Raw genomic sequence first — 21,125 nt, 5'->3', positions numbered from 1 at the left:
CAAGGTCATGGGTTTGATTCCTTCCAACTGCGTTACTTGGGGGTGGCGATTCCTTTATCCTTCCTCCCATTCCCAAGAGTCAAACTTGGGTAACTAGGCTGATTTACTTCTAAGAGGTCCCGGTCTAGTAGGGTTGTTCTCCTTACCCACCCAAAAAAAAAAAAAAAAAAAAAAAAAAAAAAAAAAAAAAAAAAGAAAAACCGTGTACCTTAGCATGAGATTGTCCTTGCAAAAGTAGACACAAACTCATTATTACCATTACTTACTAAAGATGTTTTTTATGTCAACCTTTTCATCTTTTATAACAACATCATCTAAGATTTCTTTGACCTTTTTCCAAATTGAAATTTTAACTTCCTTCCAAATTGCTGATTTAAGAGCCTGATTTTGGTCATGCTATTGCTGCTATGATATTCTTTAAGAAACTACTACCTGCGTCTGGATGTGTAGTCACATCACTTGTGTAAATCACACCGTAAACATGACTATTAATTCCGGACAGAGGGAGTTAATCTCCTTAATAAGACACCATGATTGATGTCATTAGTGGAGCATGTTTCCTCATTAGCTACCAGCCTACCAGTAATGCCAACCCTAGAAGATACAATATATTAGCTGACATAACAGTTTCCTGTGTTTGTTGTGTAACTTATGAAGGATTGAAGATGACATCCTGCATTCTTAATTGGAAAATAATTGTGAGATCAAACTTTAGGATCTAGAAATATAGTATATTATGGCGCTAATCTCAATGTTAAACCTGTTCTTAGAGTGATAAACTTTTCTTAATCATCAGAAATTCATCAGCATAATAACTGTTAGACAATGATGTGCCTTGAATAAAACAACACAAGGAGCAGGTAGTTTTTGTGGGTTGCACTGTTTTTGGGTCTAGAAATGAATTATGTTGAAGATGACAAAATTGAGGTGGAACTCACTTCTTTGGGTTCCCCCGCCAAAGAAGTGATATAGGATGTATACAGCCATCTATGTCATAGGCGGTACTTGTTGATGAAATTGCTTAGATATGTAATTTTGTACGAAATGTCTCTTATCAATGTCCATGGAAATTACTTAAATAAATGATATGTACGGAACATCTTATGTTAATGTCCATGGTAATTACGTTTTACTTAATTATGTGTTTTTGAAAAGAACTTCTACGGTCAATGTATTATTTAGATATGTGATTTTATAAGAAACATCTCCTGTCAATGTCCATGATAATGTCTATTCATCCCTAATTATTCCTATATTTTTTTTTAGATTTTTACTTCCACTTGCATTTGGGAATGAGAGAGGGAAATGATATTAAGAACCAAATTTTTCTATTGATTATTTAGTACTCCATTACAATAGAATAGATTCAAATAAGAGAGGGGGGAGGGAAATTGAGAAGGGTAACATTATGTGCTTTGGGTGGAATCAGTAATCCTTTGCTAAAGTAATTTCATTTCCAGCCCTAAAAATCTTCATACCAAACACGTTTTTAAGATTGCATTAAGGTAACTGAATAATAATAAAAATTGCGTTTTTTGGGAATGTTGTTGCATTATCATGAACACTAACCTAAACCTTATCGTACATAATTATTTTTAGATTTGTTCATTATCACCGACTTATGGGTCGTATGGAATTTACAGAACTTTATTTTGAGTCATGGATAGATATTTTGAAGGTGAGCTGGCCATAGATTAGATTGCATCACAAAGAAGAGTACAAACATGATCTGCAGAAACATAAAACACGTGGTGATGTAATTGCGCTGAGAAGTTGAATTTTTCTTTGATTCTTTTCAACCATATGTATGTTTGAATGGTCCTGAACTACCTTGAATTAGTGAACCTGATACTGTACCTGTCCAAAAAAACTTATTCCTAGCTAATCTTTTGAAAACTACTGATGTAAATAATGCCTAGGAGAACAAGTATCAGTTATCTGATTTCTCTGACGAAATCGAGCTTCTGAACCTGCATCGCCGAAGAGGCTCATGTATAAATCATAACAAAATTGATTAGTCTTGGAAAAAGTACAGTATTTCATGTAATTGCCAACATCAAAACCTGCTTATGCCAGCCAGCCAAAGTAATATCTTTCTATAATCTGGGAGATTAGATACTAATACATGGAGATTAGAAAAGTGCGTCGAGTAATTAGTTGTTTGCTTAGTGGTCCTGAAGACATTAAAATTTAGGATATAGAGTAGATGCCTCCAAAAAAGAAATGTTAATTGGGGTTTGTGCAGATAATGGGATTGCCAAAATCTGCATCATCTCATAATCTGGTATTATAATAGTGATCATTAACCTCCATCATTAGCAGCACTTGGTTTAAAAATGAAGAGATGGATGCATAATTGAGCATGTAATACCATGTGAATTCCATCTAGATCATGAGAACCAAGAATAGAATACACTTACTAGTATGGACCATCTTTTGGTAGCAAGAATATAAGGTTTCCCATGAAAGTCCTTTAATGGTTTTAAAACTCCCTAGCGCCGAAAAGCCAGTCTACTTTCTTTGGGACCCCTGAAAAATATGAATAAGGAGTTAAGTTTGCTTTAACATGTTAGGTACTAAATACTACAGATGTGAATCAATCTGGGTGTGCGCCCCTAGTTTGGTTCACTTTTTAAGTAAGGCTATCTAGCTAATTGTTAGCCACCTAACAATAATTATCTAGCGAGGAAAAGGGGAACAATTGTCATTTAGCGATTATTAGATGACTAACAGTTACAGTAGATATTTAACAGTTTTCTTCTCGTGATCTTTTTAAAAGATTTTCTTCAAATATTTTAACAAACCGAGATGGTGGTAATGATAACATAGTGATGAGGATGAGGAAGACGATCATGATGAAACGTTGATGACTACGTAACGGCACACGTAGTCTATAAAATTAGGTATAATGAGGAAATTAAAAATGTAGCAGAAGCATCCAACAAAGAAATAGGGAGTCTACATGGTAGCCAAATCATATACTAAAAGTTAAGTGATGATAAGGTCATATGCTTCTTCATGGGCACTCAAACACAGGGAGTGTCAATATTAAAGGCAACAGATTGTTTTTAATAATTTGTTGATCCTACTTATCTGAGCTCTAAACCAATATCATTGCTTCTTGGCATTAGGGTTTGTAATGGTGGTCCCCACTATTCCTGTATTAAGTGATAATCTACCTGTAAAACTTAATTAATTAACTAATCACCACTTAATTAATCACCATTGATTTCAATTTCAATTATTCTAATATTGTTTGCTTCTGAGACAACCAAGCTAGGATCTGTACTGTATCACTGCAGCAACAAAATAAGAAAACAGGGGTTCTAACTTATGTCCCTTCTATTTTGGGGTTCCCTGACTATTTCACCACCCATAGTGCTTACTAGCATATTAGCCAAATAATCATAAAAACTTTATAATATACAATTTTCTCTAATTTTCTATATGATCTTTGGTTGATTGCAGGATTAAATATCATTCATCATTCATTTGCCTCCCCTAATCCCCGGATTTGACATGAAGATTGGCATTGGTTATTGTTGTCAGGATATTCAATGGATTAAACAAATCAGCCATGATGTCCTTGAGATTCTAAGCTCTGTTGCGCTATATCATTACTTTCTAAATTTGATATTTTTAATGCTAATAAGCAACACAACACAAGTTACTGAATTCAGAAATTCATCTGCATTTAACTAAAATCAGATACTGAAGCAAGAAGTGCAGTAACTGACAACGAACCATCCGAGTGTATATAACAACGAATAATGAATCGATGTATTTCCTTTGCCCGAAATCTAAAACAATCAGTAATTGATTTTCATATCTAGACAGTTAACATCAAACCTAGACCTAAGCATCAGGTGCTTACTTATGAATCATTTCTGAACACATAGTTTAATGTTTTTTTTTTCTTCTGTAAAATTTAATACATTCATTAAAAATCTATTTGGCTTTTAAGCCTACCTAGAGCATGTTGTATCCAAAAGAAAAATTCTTCAAACTGGAATAATATTGCAGGTATTTCATTAGCTGATGAATTATTGTTATTTTTATCAGTGTATAACTTGTAGGAGACATCTAAAGATTATTTAGGGCCCTTCATAACTTCATTAGTGGTCAGAGGAATAATATTTTTTTTCCATACACATTAAATTAATACATTCCCTAACCTTCTCATTTGACACATAGAATTTGGGGTACCTACAATCAACAGATGCTTGCCTAAACCATTATATTAGTGTTAATGGAGTTTTGATGTTATGCTTAATCTAAGCTTGATATTAATGTACGATATCCAAATCCATGATTATTATAAACCCGATTAAGAGTGTTAGAATCGATACCACGTAGAAAGCGAAAGAGGACGCGTATGGATCAACATTAGCATTACAGAATAAACATATAAATGTGCCAAAGTTCATGCATCATCTATAGTAAAAAATTGGATGTACATAAACTTGTACGGATATGCAACTATACCACTCTTAGGGTCCTTGTCCCTATGGGTTAGAACACACGATGACACGGTGATACATATACCTCTTTGAGGGTAAATTTACGTACTACTCGTAGTGGCATATTTAACACGTTTAGGGTCGTTTAAGGGATAAGAACACGAGTCTTATAGATCAGTGTATGTGTATCTTTTCTCCACTTGAACACGATTTAGGTGATGAAAGGGTAAATAAGGAATATGATTTTTTTTTTTTTTTTTTGCTTAAAAAAGAATTGTACAGGTGGTGAGATCAAGATTCACCCCGATAAGGATATGAAGTGAAGCAAAGAAAATAGTGTGAATTTTTTAGGGGGGAAAAAAAAAGTACACCAAGTGTACAAGAAAACAAAAGAAAATCTGAATTGCATCTTTTGTTTACTGTAAGGGGAGAGAAAAAGGAGAGTGGCTTTTTTACAAGCGACTGCACAAACTGAAAATAACTTTAATAAAATCTTTAAAAAAAACAAAACCAAATATTCTCTAGAAAGAATTTGGATCCCTTGAAAAGAGGTGAACCATATGTTTATCAAAGTGTTACTCTTTGTGTATTCTTCAATCATTTCCAGGGTTTTTTTGCATCTTTAATTCATTATCATTTCCAGGAATCTCTGCTCTTTTTTTTTTAGGGTTTTTCTAAGCTATGTCCCTAAGGTATTCGAGTTTCTAAGGTGTATTCATGTTTTTTCAAGTTTCTAAGTTGTGCCCTTCAACTCGTTATGAATACTAAAATGTACCCTTATTAGTTGTTTAAATGTTATTTGAGAGTGTGATTTCGTGGCTTCAGTTTTCATTATTAGGGTTGCGGTGGCTAAGATTTCTTTCTCCTACCATTTTCCTACCTTTTATCATCTTTCTATTAAATTTATAATTAACTTTAGGTGACGTGGAAGTCCCAAGGTGGGTACCATTCATCAATGGTAGTAAGTTGAGGGGCACAACTTAGAAACTTGAAAAAGTATGGGTACACCTTAGAAACTCGAATACTTTAGAGATGTAGCTTAGAAAAGCCCTTTTTTTTAATACAATAAATTCCTTTTTTTTTGCTCCTTGTGTTTACAGAATATAGGATGAGGATGCATCAACAAAGCATGCAAGAATAAAGATGCATAGGATGCACCACGATCGATCATGGTGCTTAAACAAGTTTATACCAAACGATGAACAAAATTATTCTTCAAAATTCCGATAACACATTAATACTCCGAGGATTCCAAAAAAGTCCTATAAAAATGGAAAAAATAAATGAAAATTGTTTGATCACTATTATAAGAGCACTCACACTGGTGAGCAAATTTTTTTTTGCTCATTCTCTCTCTAGCCACTTTCTCTCTCTTACCAACCATGAGCATTTTTTGTGAGCAAATATTATCCCACTAGTGAACAAAAAAAAAATTGCTCATCAATCTCTCTCCTACTTTTTCACATACCCCATCAACATTTCTCTCTCTCTTACACATCACCATATTATTATTAATTATGTTTTGGTTAAATGAAGTTTTAGTGCTACTAATTACAATTATACTGTTATTTAACTTAATACAATTATTAAATATTAATTAATATTATTGAATTTTAATCGCTAAACAATTATAAATTATAAATCTCACTAGAAATGGGAGAAGAATAATATAGAGTGTTTTTGTGATTTTTGAAATTATACCAAAATATGTCAAAATGGATCTCTATTTGTAGAGAAAAAAAAAATTATAACTGTTGATGATTTTTTTTTTATTATAAATCGACCAAAATAACCGTTTTAAATTAATTACCGTTTAAAAACGGTAATATTTGCTGATTGGAGGAAGAAGCTGACAGAGACATTGGAGAAATGCTGGGCCCCACATAGTTACTATTCATCCTCAAATTTGCTCATAGGATGAGCAAATCAGAAATGCTCATGAGCATTTTTCAATATGCTCATTGATGGGGAACCATTTTTAACAAATTTGCTCACCATTTTTGCTCATGAGCAAAAAAATGCTCACTGATGTGAGTGCTCTAAGGCTAGCAATGTTGATGCAAAAACAATAAAACTGAACCTTAGTTGCGCTACATTTTAGAATAAGATACTTGTGACTTGTGAGAATGGACCATACAAGAGAATATTACACCACAAAAACTAGTTGTTGCTCACATGTATATTCAGTACTAATAATTTCGAGTTTTGGAAATTCTTTATCTAGTTAAAAAAACTTATTAAGAAAAATTGTATATGTATCAGAACCATTTAAGTGCTTCCTACAGAAATTCATCACCATTAAAAACTAGAAAAGATGGTGATTTGTGATAGAGATTGCTAAAGAATGTGATTCTAATCTTATTGCAACATGACATTGACATATGCATTTACTAGTTATTATGACTATAAACCACCACTTATTTTTATCTCCAATAGTATTTTCTCTCCTTTTATGCTATTAATTTGATACAATATACATTAAATCTATAATTTAACACCAAAGCATGTAATTATATAGGCTGACTGTCTAAATGACCAATAATTTCCTCAAACTCAAATAGCCGCGTAAATTGCATGAAAAAATCAATAAAAGAAAATTAAGGCAGATAAATCAGAACTCCAAACAAGAATTTAGACAGAACTCAGAATTTCTATAGCTCTGAAGCATAATTGTTAAGTCTATATGTGTGTCCAAACAACTTATAAGTGCTGAATTATTTTCTCAAATAGCCGCGAAAATTGGAAAGAAAAATTAAGGGAGAAAAATAAGAACACCAAACCATACACTAATAAAGAAAATTAACATTAATTTTTTGGTTTTCGATTACACATTACATAGGAAGCTACTACCACCTAAAAGCTCGGAAACTACTTAGTTCGCAAGCTAAATCACTTATGTTAGTCCATAATTAAAACTACTAATAGTGGCTATTATAGCACACACATACCATAACCTTCATATCATAAACAGACTAGTTGATTTAAGCAGAGATCCTAGGAACAGCCTTGCATACCAAAGACGACTTCATCTCCATTGAAAGCTTGAGACACTCGGTCAAGTCCACACCGTCCTCGGTCGGAACCCACTTGAAGTTCTGAAGCATCTGAGCCAACCACAGCTGAGCAGTAGCCATACCCATTGCCTTTCCGGGGCAGACACGACGTCCTGCTCCGAAAGGTGCCAACCTCAGGTCTGAACCCATGATTGGAACATCCTCCTCCATGAACCTCTCGGGTTTGAACTCGTTGGGGTCCGACCAGATCTTCTCGTCGTGGGTGATGGCGTACATGTTGACCATAGCGGTGGTTCCGGCTGGGACAAAGTGTGGACCCACGTGGGTGTCGTGGATGGAAAGACGAGCCCATGATAGAAGTGGGCCTGGTGGGTGGACTCTCAATGTCTCCTTGAGGATGGCTTGGAGGTATGGTAGGTTGGGGAGGTCTGAGTCGGCGACTTGCCTGTTGGCTCCGACTACGCTGTCGATTTCGGCTTGAGCCTTGGCTTGAATGTCAGGGTGCACCACCATCCTTGCTAGAGTCCACTCTAATAGGATTGCAACTGTATCTGTTCCTCTAAAGATCATTTCCTGCATTCGAAAATGAACAAATTAGAAAACATAAAACATATATAGATGATGATAAAAGACGCACTAATTAGATGCCCTAATACAAACTCATTTAAAAGAAAACATACATTATCCTCAACATAAACATCATATTGATGTAAAAAAAAAAAAATTTTTTTTATCGCATCACTTACTACTTTAAGAAGTTTACTTATTATTGCATCATTTCATTTTTAGGATAAAAAATATCTATGTTCACACTGCAAATACCCAATATACCCTTACTTTTTCACACCTACTTTTTATTTTTATTTTATCTTACATTACATAGACAATTTTGTATTTTTACGTTTCTCTCTCTTACTTTTTCCCACTACCAAATTTTGCCTCCAAAACCCTTATGATGTAATAAAAAAAAAACGGAGGAAGTATGATAGAGATATAAGGGCACATACATGGAAAAGGACCCACAAAACCCAACAAACAGCACATGATTATAAACAAATGTAAACGAATAATATGAACCCACAAAACACAAATTATACGAACTCACCAAAATGGCACATATTAAACCTATACCATTTCAAATAGTATACATACAATGAACAACAATTATAACATGATCAAGACAAAAAGAACATGAAATTAACAAAAATAAATGCATACCCAAAGAAGAGCAATCATGTCAGAGTCAGAAAGCTTGTTCTCTCCATCTTCCAAATCAAGAAGAACATCAACGAAATCCTTTGAATCATCATCAACCTTCTCACTCCTCAATGCTCTGTGCTCTTCAATCACATTACCAACATACTTGTTCACCTTACCAACTAAATTCTTACACCTTCTCCTTACTCCTTGTAAATCCAACCACCTTAGAGGGGTAAAATGGTCACCCCAGTTGAAAATACCCAGCAATTCATAACCCTCCTTCACCAACTCCTCAAGGTTATCAGCTTCCTCGGTTCTCTTACCAAAGAAATCGTAACTCTTTCCGAACACACTCATCATAACATTGTTCAACGATCCGAAATGCAATACATTTTTGATCTCAACATTACCCTCTTCACCCATCAAAGTGTTAATCTGGCTGACCATCTTGTTACCGATTTCCTGACGGAATCCTCCGAAGTTGGAGATTCTTCGAGGGCTGAACAAGTATGTTGCGGATATCCTACGGAGATTCCTCCAGTAATCGCCGAAGGGAGCGAAGCCCATAGCCCTGTTAAAGAGAAGCTCATAAGCCGACTCCTTAATAGGACGATCAGCGAACTCAGAACTGTTCAAAATCTCTTTAGCAGTCTCTGGCTCACTTGCTATCACAAAGCGAGTCAACCCGACTGAGAAAGCCATCAAGGGCGTAGCCTTAAGGCTTGTAGCAACACTGGATAAAATTCGGTGAGTTTTTTCGGAAGCGAAAACATGGCCGAGACCAACAAGGGGTAACCCGGTTGGTCCAGGGATAGCCGAAGCGGACTTACCGTTGCCGCTTCGGTTGTTTTTGACAGCGGAAAGAGACCATGCTAAGCCACCTGGGTACAGGAATATGGTGAAAAGGGACAGAAATGCTGCAAATGAAAGGAAAATGGGTGCTGAAAGAAGGGATGATGCTGTTGGTAGCAATGAGAAATTCGTTGCTAAAGCTTCTACTGACATTTTTTTTAGGTTTTTTTTTTTTTTAGCAGAAGAAAAAGTTGTTAGGTTAAAGGATGATGAAGAAGATGAAAGGGTGATTTGGTGAGGGAGAAGAAGTGTGAGGGCACTTATTTATAGTGGTTGTGAAATACCTTATATAGTAATATTATTTTAATATTAATAACCCATATTTGTTTAGTAGTTAGCTTATTGAGGGTATATTAGCTTATTTGACTAACTTTAGCTGATTGACTAATCAAACAAGCTAATACAAGTGTTTGGTAGTAAGCTTATTGAAAGAGTTTATTTCACTAAATAAGCTCTTTTTGAAAAAGCTCATTTTAGGAGCTTTTTCAATTAGCTTATTCATTAATTATTGTGAAATGACACTTATAACCTCATTTAATTTAAAATTCTATCTAAACTACCTACCCCACAATTAGCTTATTGGTCATTTCACATATTCAATCACCTTTAAGCTATCAGCTATTTACCAAACACTTTTATATAATCAGTTAATACAATAAGTTAGTCAAATAAGTTAATAAAATCAGTTAGTCAAAATCAGCTAACTCAATCAGCTTCAACTTTCAGCTTTCAGCTTTCTCCCAAACAGGACCATAATAAATGTAATTTACTTTGGGAGTTTAAAGTTGAGATTATGAATTAATGTTCACGGTAAAATACGAGTAGCATGAGTCAATGGTAAATAACGGTGAAAAAGATGAAGGGTTGAAAAAAAGAGTGATTATTTATTGTGAGAGGCGGTTAGACAGTAATGTGAAAGAGCTAGTGATACTCCGTATTTTGGAGATTTATGAAAAGAGATGGTATTGATATCTTAATATAGTGTTGGTACTAAAAAGATGCATGTTTAGAGTAATAGAGATATTTGATGATATTGTTCATTTATGGTTTGGAGTACGAACGGACTGTATAATGTATATGAGATAAAGGTCGGCAGTAACAGATATTCCAGTGTTTAATGTGATTATATTGTAAATTTGTACTCCCTCCGTCTCTAATTAGATGGATGATGCTTTGTATGTTGTTATCTTTATTCTATTTCAAAAATGCAAAATCTGTATGGTACTCCTAATAGACTACACTTTCCTTTGTTTGTGGATGAATATCTTTAAATTTGATACGGAGTAAGTTTTTTTATTCAATTAATAATACAAAGTAAAAATTATGAAAATATAAATTGCTGGAGTACTAATTTTATTATTTTTTTAAAAAAATACACCACTATGTAAGAGTCTAAGAGATATATTCTTGAATCAATCTATTCTAAGGGTCTGTTCTCTTACGATGAAATTCAGTTCATTTCAGTTCAGCTCAGTTCAATTCAGTTCAGTTCAGTTCAGCTCAACTCCTAATTTCCTTCTCTTATAAAATATTCATTTCAGTTCAGTTCAGTTCAGTTCAGCTCAGTTCAGTTCAGTTCAGTTCAGCTGAGTTCAGTCAATGAGAACAAGCCTTGTACTTTGAAGTTCAGTCAATGAAAATATTTAAGTAGTATTTGTTTCATACTACCTCTGTACTTTTTTTTTTAATTTTTATTTTTTATATTCACTTACGTTTGTGAAGATGAAATATCCAACGTTAATATTTCACCAAATATTGTAGGCATGTATGAATGTATGTAAAAATGTAAATTTGATATTTTGATATATGGATAATATTGAGTATACATTAAAATGATTATAGTAAGCTATACATGAAAATTTTATTGTATATAAATAGCAAACAATGACCATATTTTTTTAGTTTGATCCCATAAATTAAACGATGACCATAAGTATACAAGTTTATATTTATATTGCGTATAATCCTTTTCATAAATATCTAAATTGGCAAAAATATTATATAAGATCAATAATCATTATTCTAGTATATATATTCTAATATCAAAACTATATTCAAGTTGTAATAATTAACTTTCTTGTGTAATGATATTTAATCTTGACAAATTTATTTGATATGTTGATTTTTTATGTTAAGAATCATAATGAACTATTATGTACATATATATACAAGTTAAACAATTAGACAACAATTGTATCACATAAGATCAATAAAAGATACTACCTCCGGTTTTTATTATATGCAACTTTGGTGTAATATTTGTGAGATATAAAAAACTCCAAAGTTGCAAAAAATACGAGCTGGAGGTAGTATATTTCTTTGCCAATATACTATATAAGATCAATTTAATGTATAATATTGTCATGAGTATTGATAACTTTAGATCAATTACCTTTAGAGGTAAAAAAAAATGTATGTGGAGAAGAAAAATATTTTAAATGTTAGGAAATAATTAGCTAGATTTGGTATTTTTATTTTTATTTTTTGTTTTTTGAGGGAAAGATTTGGTATCTATATCACACCTTACACATACAAAGTATCCAATATTTTTGAGATAATCAATTTGATTATGTAAATATTTTGTTATCTACTGTTATTGTATATTATCTTTCCTCACTATCTTGTCAAAAATGTTATTTTATCAAATATATTTCATTCTTTATTATATATAGTGGAAAAATATTGTGAAATTTTCTACATTTAAGGTTAATGAAAATATATTTTGTACATAAGATCAATAAAATCATATTATTTTTTGCAAAAAATATTATATAATATAAGATCAATCAATATTATTTTAGTATATACATAAACTGATTTTTTTTTATATATATATTATACGTAATATTTAAAGGAAATAGAAGATCTTAGATTATTTAGTAAATAATCGCTTTAATTAGGATTGTGGAAAAGGGCGAAAAAAATTTGCATGGAAAAGTGACACGTGGAGCTTTTTTTTTCAATGCCCTCTATTTTAGTATAGTTATAGACATCCTTCTCTCATAAAATATTCACTATTATTTTATTATTTTCTCTTTAACACTAATCCCACTTCATAAACATTTTATTATATCTCTCCCTTGCAACCCGACTTATGGCCTGTTCATATTTACTTATTTTCAGTTCAGTTCAGTTCAGTTCAGCTCCAATCAGTTCAGTTCAGTTCAGTTCAGTTCCAATTAGTTCAATTCAGTTCAGTTCCAATTAGTTCAGTTCAGCTCTTAATTTCCCTCTCTCATAAAATATTCATTTCATCTTAGTTCAGTTCAGTTCCGTTCCAATCAGTTCAGTTCAGCTCCAATCAGTTCAGTTCAGTTCAGTTCAGCTCAGTTCAGTAAATATGAACAGGCCCTTAAACTACTTTTTATTGTTTCTCACAATCTCCTACTAAAAGCTTGTTTGGTTGCACTTATTTGACATGGGCAATAGATATTTCTAAGAATTATTGCTTAGATCCCTTATGTTTGGTTATTAACGAGAAATTTAATTTGCAAAATGAGGGAATTCCAACTTCCTAGCTAGGACATTTGAGCTGATACATATCATGACAAATTAATTACATTACCTCCCTTATGTTCTGTTTGGATATATTGCTTTAATTTCAAATTTTGGATTTGAGTCAATGTTGCTGTTTGGAAAAATGCAAGAATTTGGACTTGTATTTGCTTCAATTCCATGACCATTAAACATGCCTCAATTTGATACTCCGTAGAATTTCAAATGCTTTGTGAAACACTGTCATTTACAATTCACTTCCTTAAATTGATGAATGCCGATGGGCATGTATCCTCATTTTTTCCAAAATAAATAAGTGGTCAACATTTATGCAATTTGCTTGTCTCCATTTTTGCAATCTTCATTTACATGCATTTTTTCAATTTCTTTTCCATAATTTTTTATAAATTATAAAGTCAACATCTTACATAAAATTCCTGAAATCCAATTCTAGTGTTTCCCAAACACACATAATGGAATTTTAATTTCAGAATTTGAAATTCGGGAATTGAAATGAAATAAACATAACTAAACACAACCTTAGGTCATTCACAATTTACCAGCCCCGTTCCTAGAAATTTATGGGCCCTAGGCATAATGTAAGAAAACGGCCCCTTATGTAAACAAATTTTTTTACACGCAATAGCTTTAAATATAAGACAACGAAAATAACTTTGAATAGTAAGTCTCCATACACAATACTGGAGTAATAACTTTGCATAATATTTCGGTAATTGAATAAATATGAAACGGTGTAATTAAAAAGATTAATATTTTGAAACAGATACTCATAAAAACCAGAAGATAAGAAGAAGAGGTTATATTGCATAGTTATCTCCACCTAATTGACATCTAAGTAATTTAATGTTAATTGCTAACTAAATGCATTTATTATCTTTTTTAAAAGTATCTTATTTTTTAATGAGTAAAAACTACAATTTAAACAGTTTAAATTCTACAGCTATGCAAATTGAATTATTTTTTTGAATTTTTGGGTTCCTTCTGTATATTTTTCATAAATTTTTGTGCATACCTTAGCAACATTGCAATTATAATTTTTCTAAATATTTTTTTTATGCTTGTGTCAGATAATATAAAACTTCTCTTTTAGAGTGATTTCCATTGATCAATAATTATAGGGTTACAATGAGAAACCTAATCATATTAGGTAGCTATAAGATATGTACAGATATCAAAGATAATCTTATACAAAATATATCCTAAACCTAGGATGAGAATATTCTATGGATATTCTCTATCACACCCCCGCAGTCAGAGCGGGAGAAAATCGGATGCTCAGACTGGATCTGAATCACGCATCGAACGGTAAGGATAGTATAGTAACCCATGATCAAAAGAGAAGTAGTAGACGTGTGCTGGTGATGACGATGAGAAGCAACAACCACGACCTACGTATAGTAGAGATATGCGCTTTTAGGCCGAAGGAGAAGAGTCACACATATACTTGGGCCAAATTGCAGATCTAGAGAAGAATTAGTTAAGGGATCTAACCATCATCGGGGAGAAGACTCTACACTACTACGTGAAATCACAGTTGAAGAAAAAAAAAATTGCGCAAGAAAAGATTAAATCCCACCGCTTGAAATTAATCAATTCTCAAAAGAGAAACCAGGTAGCAAGAATTAATACTCCACAAAGATTCCAAGTGCTGCAACAATAAAAGGAGCTAACTTGATAGCAAAAGAGATATGCAAAAGTTGACCTTATTGTGATATACCACCACCAAAACAAAATCTATGTGATTATGTGTAAAAAAAAAAAAAACCAATGAGGCAATGTAAGAATCATTGTTGGTCATGGGGAGGTGGAAATAGAGTGCGGCACATGGAGTAGGTTGGCAAATGTGGTTACTGCCAGTAGGGGGAGACAGTAGTGTATGCGATTGCCAACAACGATGGAGGAGGCTTTCGCGATTGCTACTGTTGGTAGGAGGCGCAAGGTTTCATAAAGATTCTAAAAAAAACTTTGAGAAAAGAAAAAAAAATCTATATGTGTGTTTGCAGAAGCATAAAAAACTTTGTATATCCCGCCGGTGGGTTTAATTTTCTAACCCACCGGCAGGGTGAGAATTTTTGTATATAATCCCAAGATCTAACCTAAGCTGTGATACCATGTCAGATAATATAAAACTCCTCTTTTAGAGTGATTTCCATTGATCAATATTCATAGTGTTACAATGAGAAACCTAATCATATTAGGTAACTATAAGATATGTACATATATCAAAGATAATCTTATACAAAATATATCCTAAACCTAGGATGAGAATATTGTATGGATATTCTCTATCAGCTTGATTGATATTTATTGAAGATATTTTCCTCTATTCAATTTTTTTTTTTATTTGCTTGATCGATATTTCATAGGTTACTAAAATTGCAAGAAATTTGGTTGCCAATTATGTGATATGATGAAAAAAGAGAGGTGGCACTATAAGAGCCAGGGAAGCATTTGGGTTTGATCTCCTCTTATTAATCCTTATTCTTGAATCTTGATGATTAATAATTAGATTTTATTAATATATAATTTTCATGATTTTTTAATACAAAATTAAAGATACTGACAAATAAACCCACACATTAAACGATAGAATATCATTGCTTTCTTTTTATTATTTTATTTAATCTAATTTTTTTATGTGAAATAAATATAAATAAAGTAAAGTAAACATATCCTTAATCAATTTTCTTATGTTTTTTCTATTTTAATACTTTCTATGATTCTTTATAGTTGCAACATGAGTATTTTATCATGGTATTTAAGAAAAGTGGACCTCACATGATATGATACACTTAAAATGGGGTTAAGAAATTGTTTGAAGCACAATAAATTAGGCTATGAGGTTTAATATTAAAGATATCAGTGCAATTTTCACCATAAAAACTATCCTTTTATATTGTATTGCAACCAGTGGCGGAGGGATGGAGTACAAAGGAGGACATATGCCCCCCCCCCCACTTTAAAAAAAATCAGGTATTTCAAAAAAAAAAAAAAAACTCCGTATATATGTAACTTGTATTTATATTAAGAATTTATTTTGTATTCCTTAGTTAGTTAACTAATCCATTATTTTATATGTATATATTTGATTATTACTTGAGGTTTGTATTGAAATTTAAATCCCACACTAGAATTAGATATTATAAAATTTGTTATTCTTAAAATATTAAGGTTTTTCGGTTGTTAACTTAATAAGGGTTTGTTCTCATTGACTGAAATCAGCTGAGCTGAACTGAACTGAGCTGAACTGAACTGAGCTGAGCTGAGCTGAACTTAGTAATTAGTGATTTTTCACTACGGATTAGTGATCTTTGATTATTTATTACTATACATATGTGTATATACATATGTACATATTAAAATATTTATGAAAAATATACTTTATAATTATAATATTTATGGAAAATATATTATAAACATGAACCCCCAAAACATTATAATCATGTATACTATATAATTTAAAAATAAAATAGTATTATGACAAAAGAACACAAAACACTTTGTTGTTTAAATTTTTTTTTAAAAATAAATAAATAAATAATAAATAAAATTACGTTTTCAGTTGCAAATAATCGTTGCTTGTTGTATTCTACACAATTTTATTCGTTTACATGAACTAGGGATTCCATTCACGCACCAAGTTGAAGTCATGGAGCGAAGAGAAGATCATATTATGTATGATCCTAACAGAAAAGCGACTATGGATATTGTACGACAAGAAATAACTGATCAGATATGGGAGTCAGTTCAGAGGAATGCCGAGGTAATGGAGGTGCTTGGTGGACAAGAAGAAGACGAAGAACTAACCGATTATGAAAATTAGTTTAAGTTGTGTAGTACTCTAATTTTCTCAATGAGTTTAACAGTAGAAATGTGTATCAAAAAAATAGAACCATTTGAACAATGAATTGTATCATTATTATTATTATTATGATTATTATTATTATTATTATTATTATTATTATTATTATTATTATTATTATTATTATCGTCGTTGTAATAAGAGCTTAAAAGAATGAAATTTGGCTTTATATCATTAGCAATATCATTAGACATAAACTGAACTGAACTGAATTTCAACGTATGAAAACAGACCCTAGCTAATTACTCTGTATTTAAGTTATTCGATAATTTAATTATAATTTTAAATGTGGTAATTGATTCATGACATGTCAAATGATTCACCTAATTCAAACTAATTTAAGACAACATGAAAACAACTCTATCTTCAAAAATTCCTATTAGAAAGAATGAAATCTCAAGGAAATCGTCATTTTTTATTACTAACTATTTACGTAACAAGTATTTTACAACTAGAACTTCGACTATTTAATTATCTTTGCGTCAAGTTTTTTTTCCTAACATTTTCGCCACATCATGCGATGTCTTCCATTTGTCTCTCCGGTTAAAAATTTCTAGCTCCGCCACTTATTGAAACTATTATGACATTTTCATTTTAGGAAAGTGTTAAAATTAATTTTTTTTTAAAAAAGAGAAAGTATATAACATTTTTTTTAAAAAAAAAAATAGAGGAGTTGACACTACCCAGGCCAGAATCCAATTGTATGAGTAAAAAAAATATGATGCGGGCCATGGATAAATTGGGTAGTAGGCCTAGTAGCTAGCCTAAATCGAAATAACAATACACTCGTAATTAGCTAGTCTAGTAATACAGAGTATTATTGTATTAATACATGCATGCATAGGTCAAAATTACACCAAAGTATTTGGTGCAGAATCGCATATACATGGCAAATTACATGTAATATAAAAACTTTGAAAAAGTTTTTTTAAAAAATCTTGGAGAATACATACTCCATTAAACCATTGCATGCAATATAAAAACTTTGAAAAGGTAAACAATAAAAATTTAAGAAAAAGTTACTTTACCCAATCTCCCATATTAAAGGACTAAAGGATACGATACAAGTTACACCAATAGAATAGAAAGGTTACTCTATGGCTCTATGCAAGTTGCACTGACTACAACAAATTTGGATGGTATTTGACATTGTATTATTGCATGATATACAAGTGTTTGCTTGTTACTACTCTTAATCTTTATTATGGTCACAATATTTTTATTTTTTTTAGGGTAATGCTAAATATACTCTTAAAAATTATATAAAATTGAAAATTTATGACAAAAATAAGAGTGAATCAGTATAATTAGTGTTTATATTTTTTTAATTTCCTAACTTTAATTTATACGATTTTTTAGTGTATATCTCATGTTTGTATGTAGCCCTATGGGTTAGGTATAACATTTTTTTATTTTTTTTATTTTTTTTTATTTTTAAGAATGGTGTGAATATTTGTACCTAAAAATATTTATACACATTTTACCTAACAACGGTAACAACTAAATTTGTGATACATCAATCCGAAAGACCTCATCAACCATGATTGGCTATGGTCCTAGACTAGTTATCTTAAAAAATTGTAAACATGCATTGGGTTAAATAAGAATTAATTTATTAAGTTTTTTTTATATGCACGATGTTGCATTTTAATTTTAATAATTTTTTTGGTAGAATTCCCTACCAATAGTAATGCTTTCTACATACATTGGCTAAGAATTTTACATGGATTGTCTAAGTAATTTTTAGTAATTTTTTTGGCTTTAATGATAATTTTGTTCTTGATTTTCAAGAGCACTACATGCATTGGCTAAGAATATTACATTGGATTGTCTAACTGTGGATGCAATGGATTCACATAATGACATAATCATTTCTTTGTTTTGTTACTTTTTGTAAGTTCTATTTAAAATGGAGTACTTTAATTATGAAGAAAAAATATGTAATACTATATTTGAGTACGAAGTATTTTGAATATATACTCAGCATCCAAAACTTGAAAGGCATAATTACCTGAATATTTTAGATTTATCTCGATGTGTAGTTCTATTATTACAACAAAGATAAAATAATTATACTCTTTATAAAAAAAAAAAATTATACTCAATTTGTATATTATTAAAAAAAAATCATATACGAGACAATAATTTTCCTCGTGAGAAAGGGCTTCTTGATGTTTAATTTTCTTACCTTTTAAAAAAATTAAAAATTGTATATTAAAAGTCATATATGAGACAAACAAACAAAAGACACAAATTCAAATTTCCTAAATTTTATTGTAATACTACGTAAAAGTTTCATTAAAATTGAAATAATTGAAGATGCATTTATATACTACTCCATATGTAACTTTAAAAGTATAGAGTACTTATATAAACTAATAACATTAACAAATGATAACTGTAATGATGTTTTTTATGATATAAGCCAATGAGGAGGCTGTGGTGTCCACCAGCCAACTAACTAAAAAGATAACAATATCTAAACTTTTCTTTGGCAGCTGCTCTCGCTTTGTGGCTTGCAGGGCCTGAATCGAATGCTCGAATGTACGCCTTTAAAAGATTGCCCCATAAAAAAATTTGGAGAGTTAATATTTAAAAGTGTTAACCACAAATTCACAATAATTAAGACCAATAAGCTAGTCCTGTACTAAAATTTTGTAAAACTCATTTCAAAGTTTTATTTTTGATATCAACTTTTTATTACACAGTAGGATATATAAAAATGTTTACGATGTAAGGCGTGTTTAAGAGATCCTAAAAAAAAATTAAGTAGAATTTTGAAGTTGTATGTGGAATTTCAAAATCATAATTTTAGACAAATAAGGTAATGAGAATTGACCTCAATTGATATATAATTCTCATAAAGATACCAAAGCTAGTACTCTATATTTGTAACCACTGCATGTTCAATTTTCTTTTCTTAGAATCATGTCAAAAGTGTAAAATGTATACAAGCATTGGCTTGATATTTGTGTACCAGTCAGTAATGTTATGCATCATCAATCAATCTTGACTAAAATAGTCACACAATGTCATGTGCATGCATGGAAAATAATATTTACAAAGTACAGCAAAAATAATAAACCAATGTGAAAAAGAACTCAAGTTATGGAGTAAAGAGAACAATTCTTATCTCTACAATAGGTACTTTCATTTCCTAAGTGTATACAATGTTACAACTTGATGTAGATAAAATGCAAAATAGAATTAGGTGTATGATAAAGATGAATGCATATATGACTCCATATAATAAGCTATGTAGACGCTAGAATAATTTTCAAATCGAGTTGTCTTAATTTAAAGCTAAAAGTAGAGCTATGTTCAAAGTAAACTTAACTCTTATAATATGTTATTGCAAACAATTAAAAGATAAAATTAAATCAATATCAAGTTTATATATATATGTAGAATATATGTGCAATATAGAAATAACATTTAAAATATATATGTACTTTAATTTGTACTACATAGGAATAAAAATTTGGATTTGTAATAGGCAATTATTTATTAATTATGATATACTTGTTTAGTGATATTTTAAAGTGTAAATTTATAGTTCAGTAAATATATATCTAATTAATTTTCTTGTAATGATTTTGTTTTTTAATTAGTAAATATATTTGCATTTAATTTATGATTAATTTTAATTAATTTGAGCTCACTTGAAATATTGCTAGCTTCACCACTATATATATATATATATATATATATATATATATATATATATATATATATATATATATATATATATATATATATATATATATATATATATATATATAAACATAAGCTTACGTTCCCAAAGAGAGTGATCAGATCTTATTATATCCGTTTTGAGGTCCAGATCTATACAATTCTAAAGTGAAGATTGGTACTAACATTCAAAGGACTAGACGCAAGATTTCATTTGATTGCTAGCTAGCCTGTTTACAAAATTAATATTATTGTCTTTGGGTTTAGATGGCATAAGATGTTAGCGTGCAGTTATTGACATAATGCTTAAAAATTCTACTCAAATAGTTTGTATTTTTCTTCAGCATATGTCAACAAAAAAAAAATGTATATAATTACAAGATGTTGATTTAGGGTCTGTTCACATTTACTGAACTGAGCTGAAGTGAACTGAATAGAGCTGAAATGATTAGGAGCTAAACTAAATTAAACTGATTTATTAATTTAATTATCACATTATATAGCTTTATCAATTTGGCTTTACACTTA

General features: G+C 30.9%; 1 protein-coding gene across 1 annotated transcript; it reads right to left on the bottom strand.

The window, feature by feature from the left end:
• Window positions 1-7,226: 7,226 nt before the first annotated feature.
• On the bottom strand, window positions 7,227-9,967 carry LOC110722217 (cytochrome P450 78A5-like). The gene is made up of 2 exons (XM_021901486.1): window positions 8,693-9,967; window positions 7,227-8,047 (listed from the first exon to the last, which is right to left on the bottom strand). The coding sequence occupies exons 1-2, from the start codon at window positions 9,677-9,679 to the stop codon at window positions 7,442-7,444; spliced, it is 1,593 nt and encodes a 530-aa protein (XP_021757178.1). The 5' UTR covers window positions 9,680-9,967; the 3' UTR covers window positions 7,227-7,441.
• Window positions 9,968-21,125: the final 11,158 nt, after the last annotated feature.

This window comes from Chenopodium quinoa, unplaced genomic scaffold (genome assembly GCF_001683475.1).
Source record: "Chenopodium quinoa cultivar QQ74 unplaced genomic scaffold, ASM168347v1, whole genome shotgun sequence".
Classification (NCBI taxonomy): Eukaryota; Viridiplantae; Streptophyta; class Magnoliopsida; order Caryophyllales; family Amaranthaceae; genus Chenopodium; species Chenopodium quinoa.
This window is presented reverse-complemented; position numbering and strand designations above follow the sequence as displayed.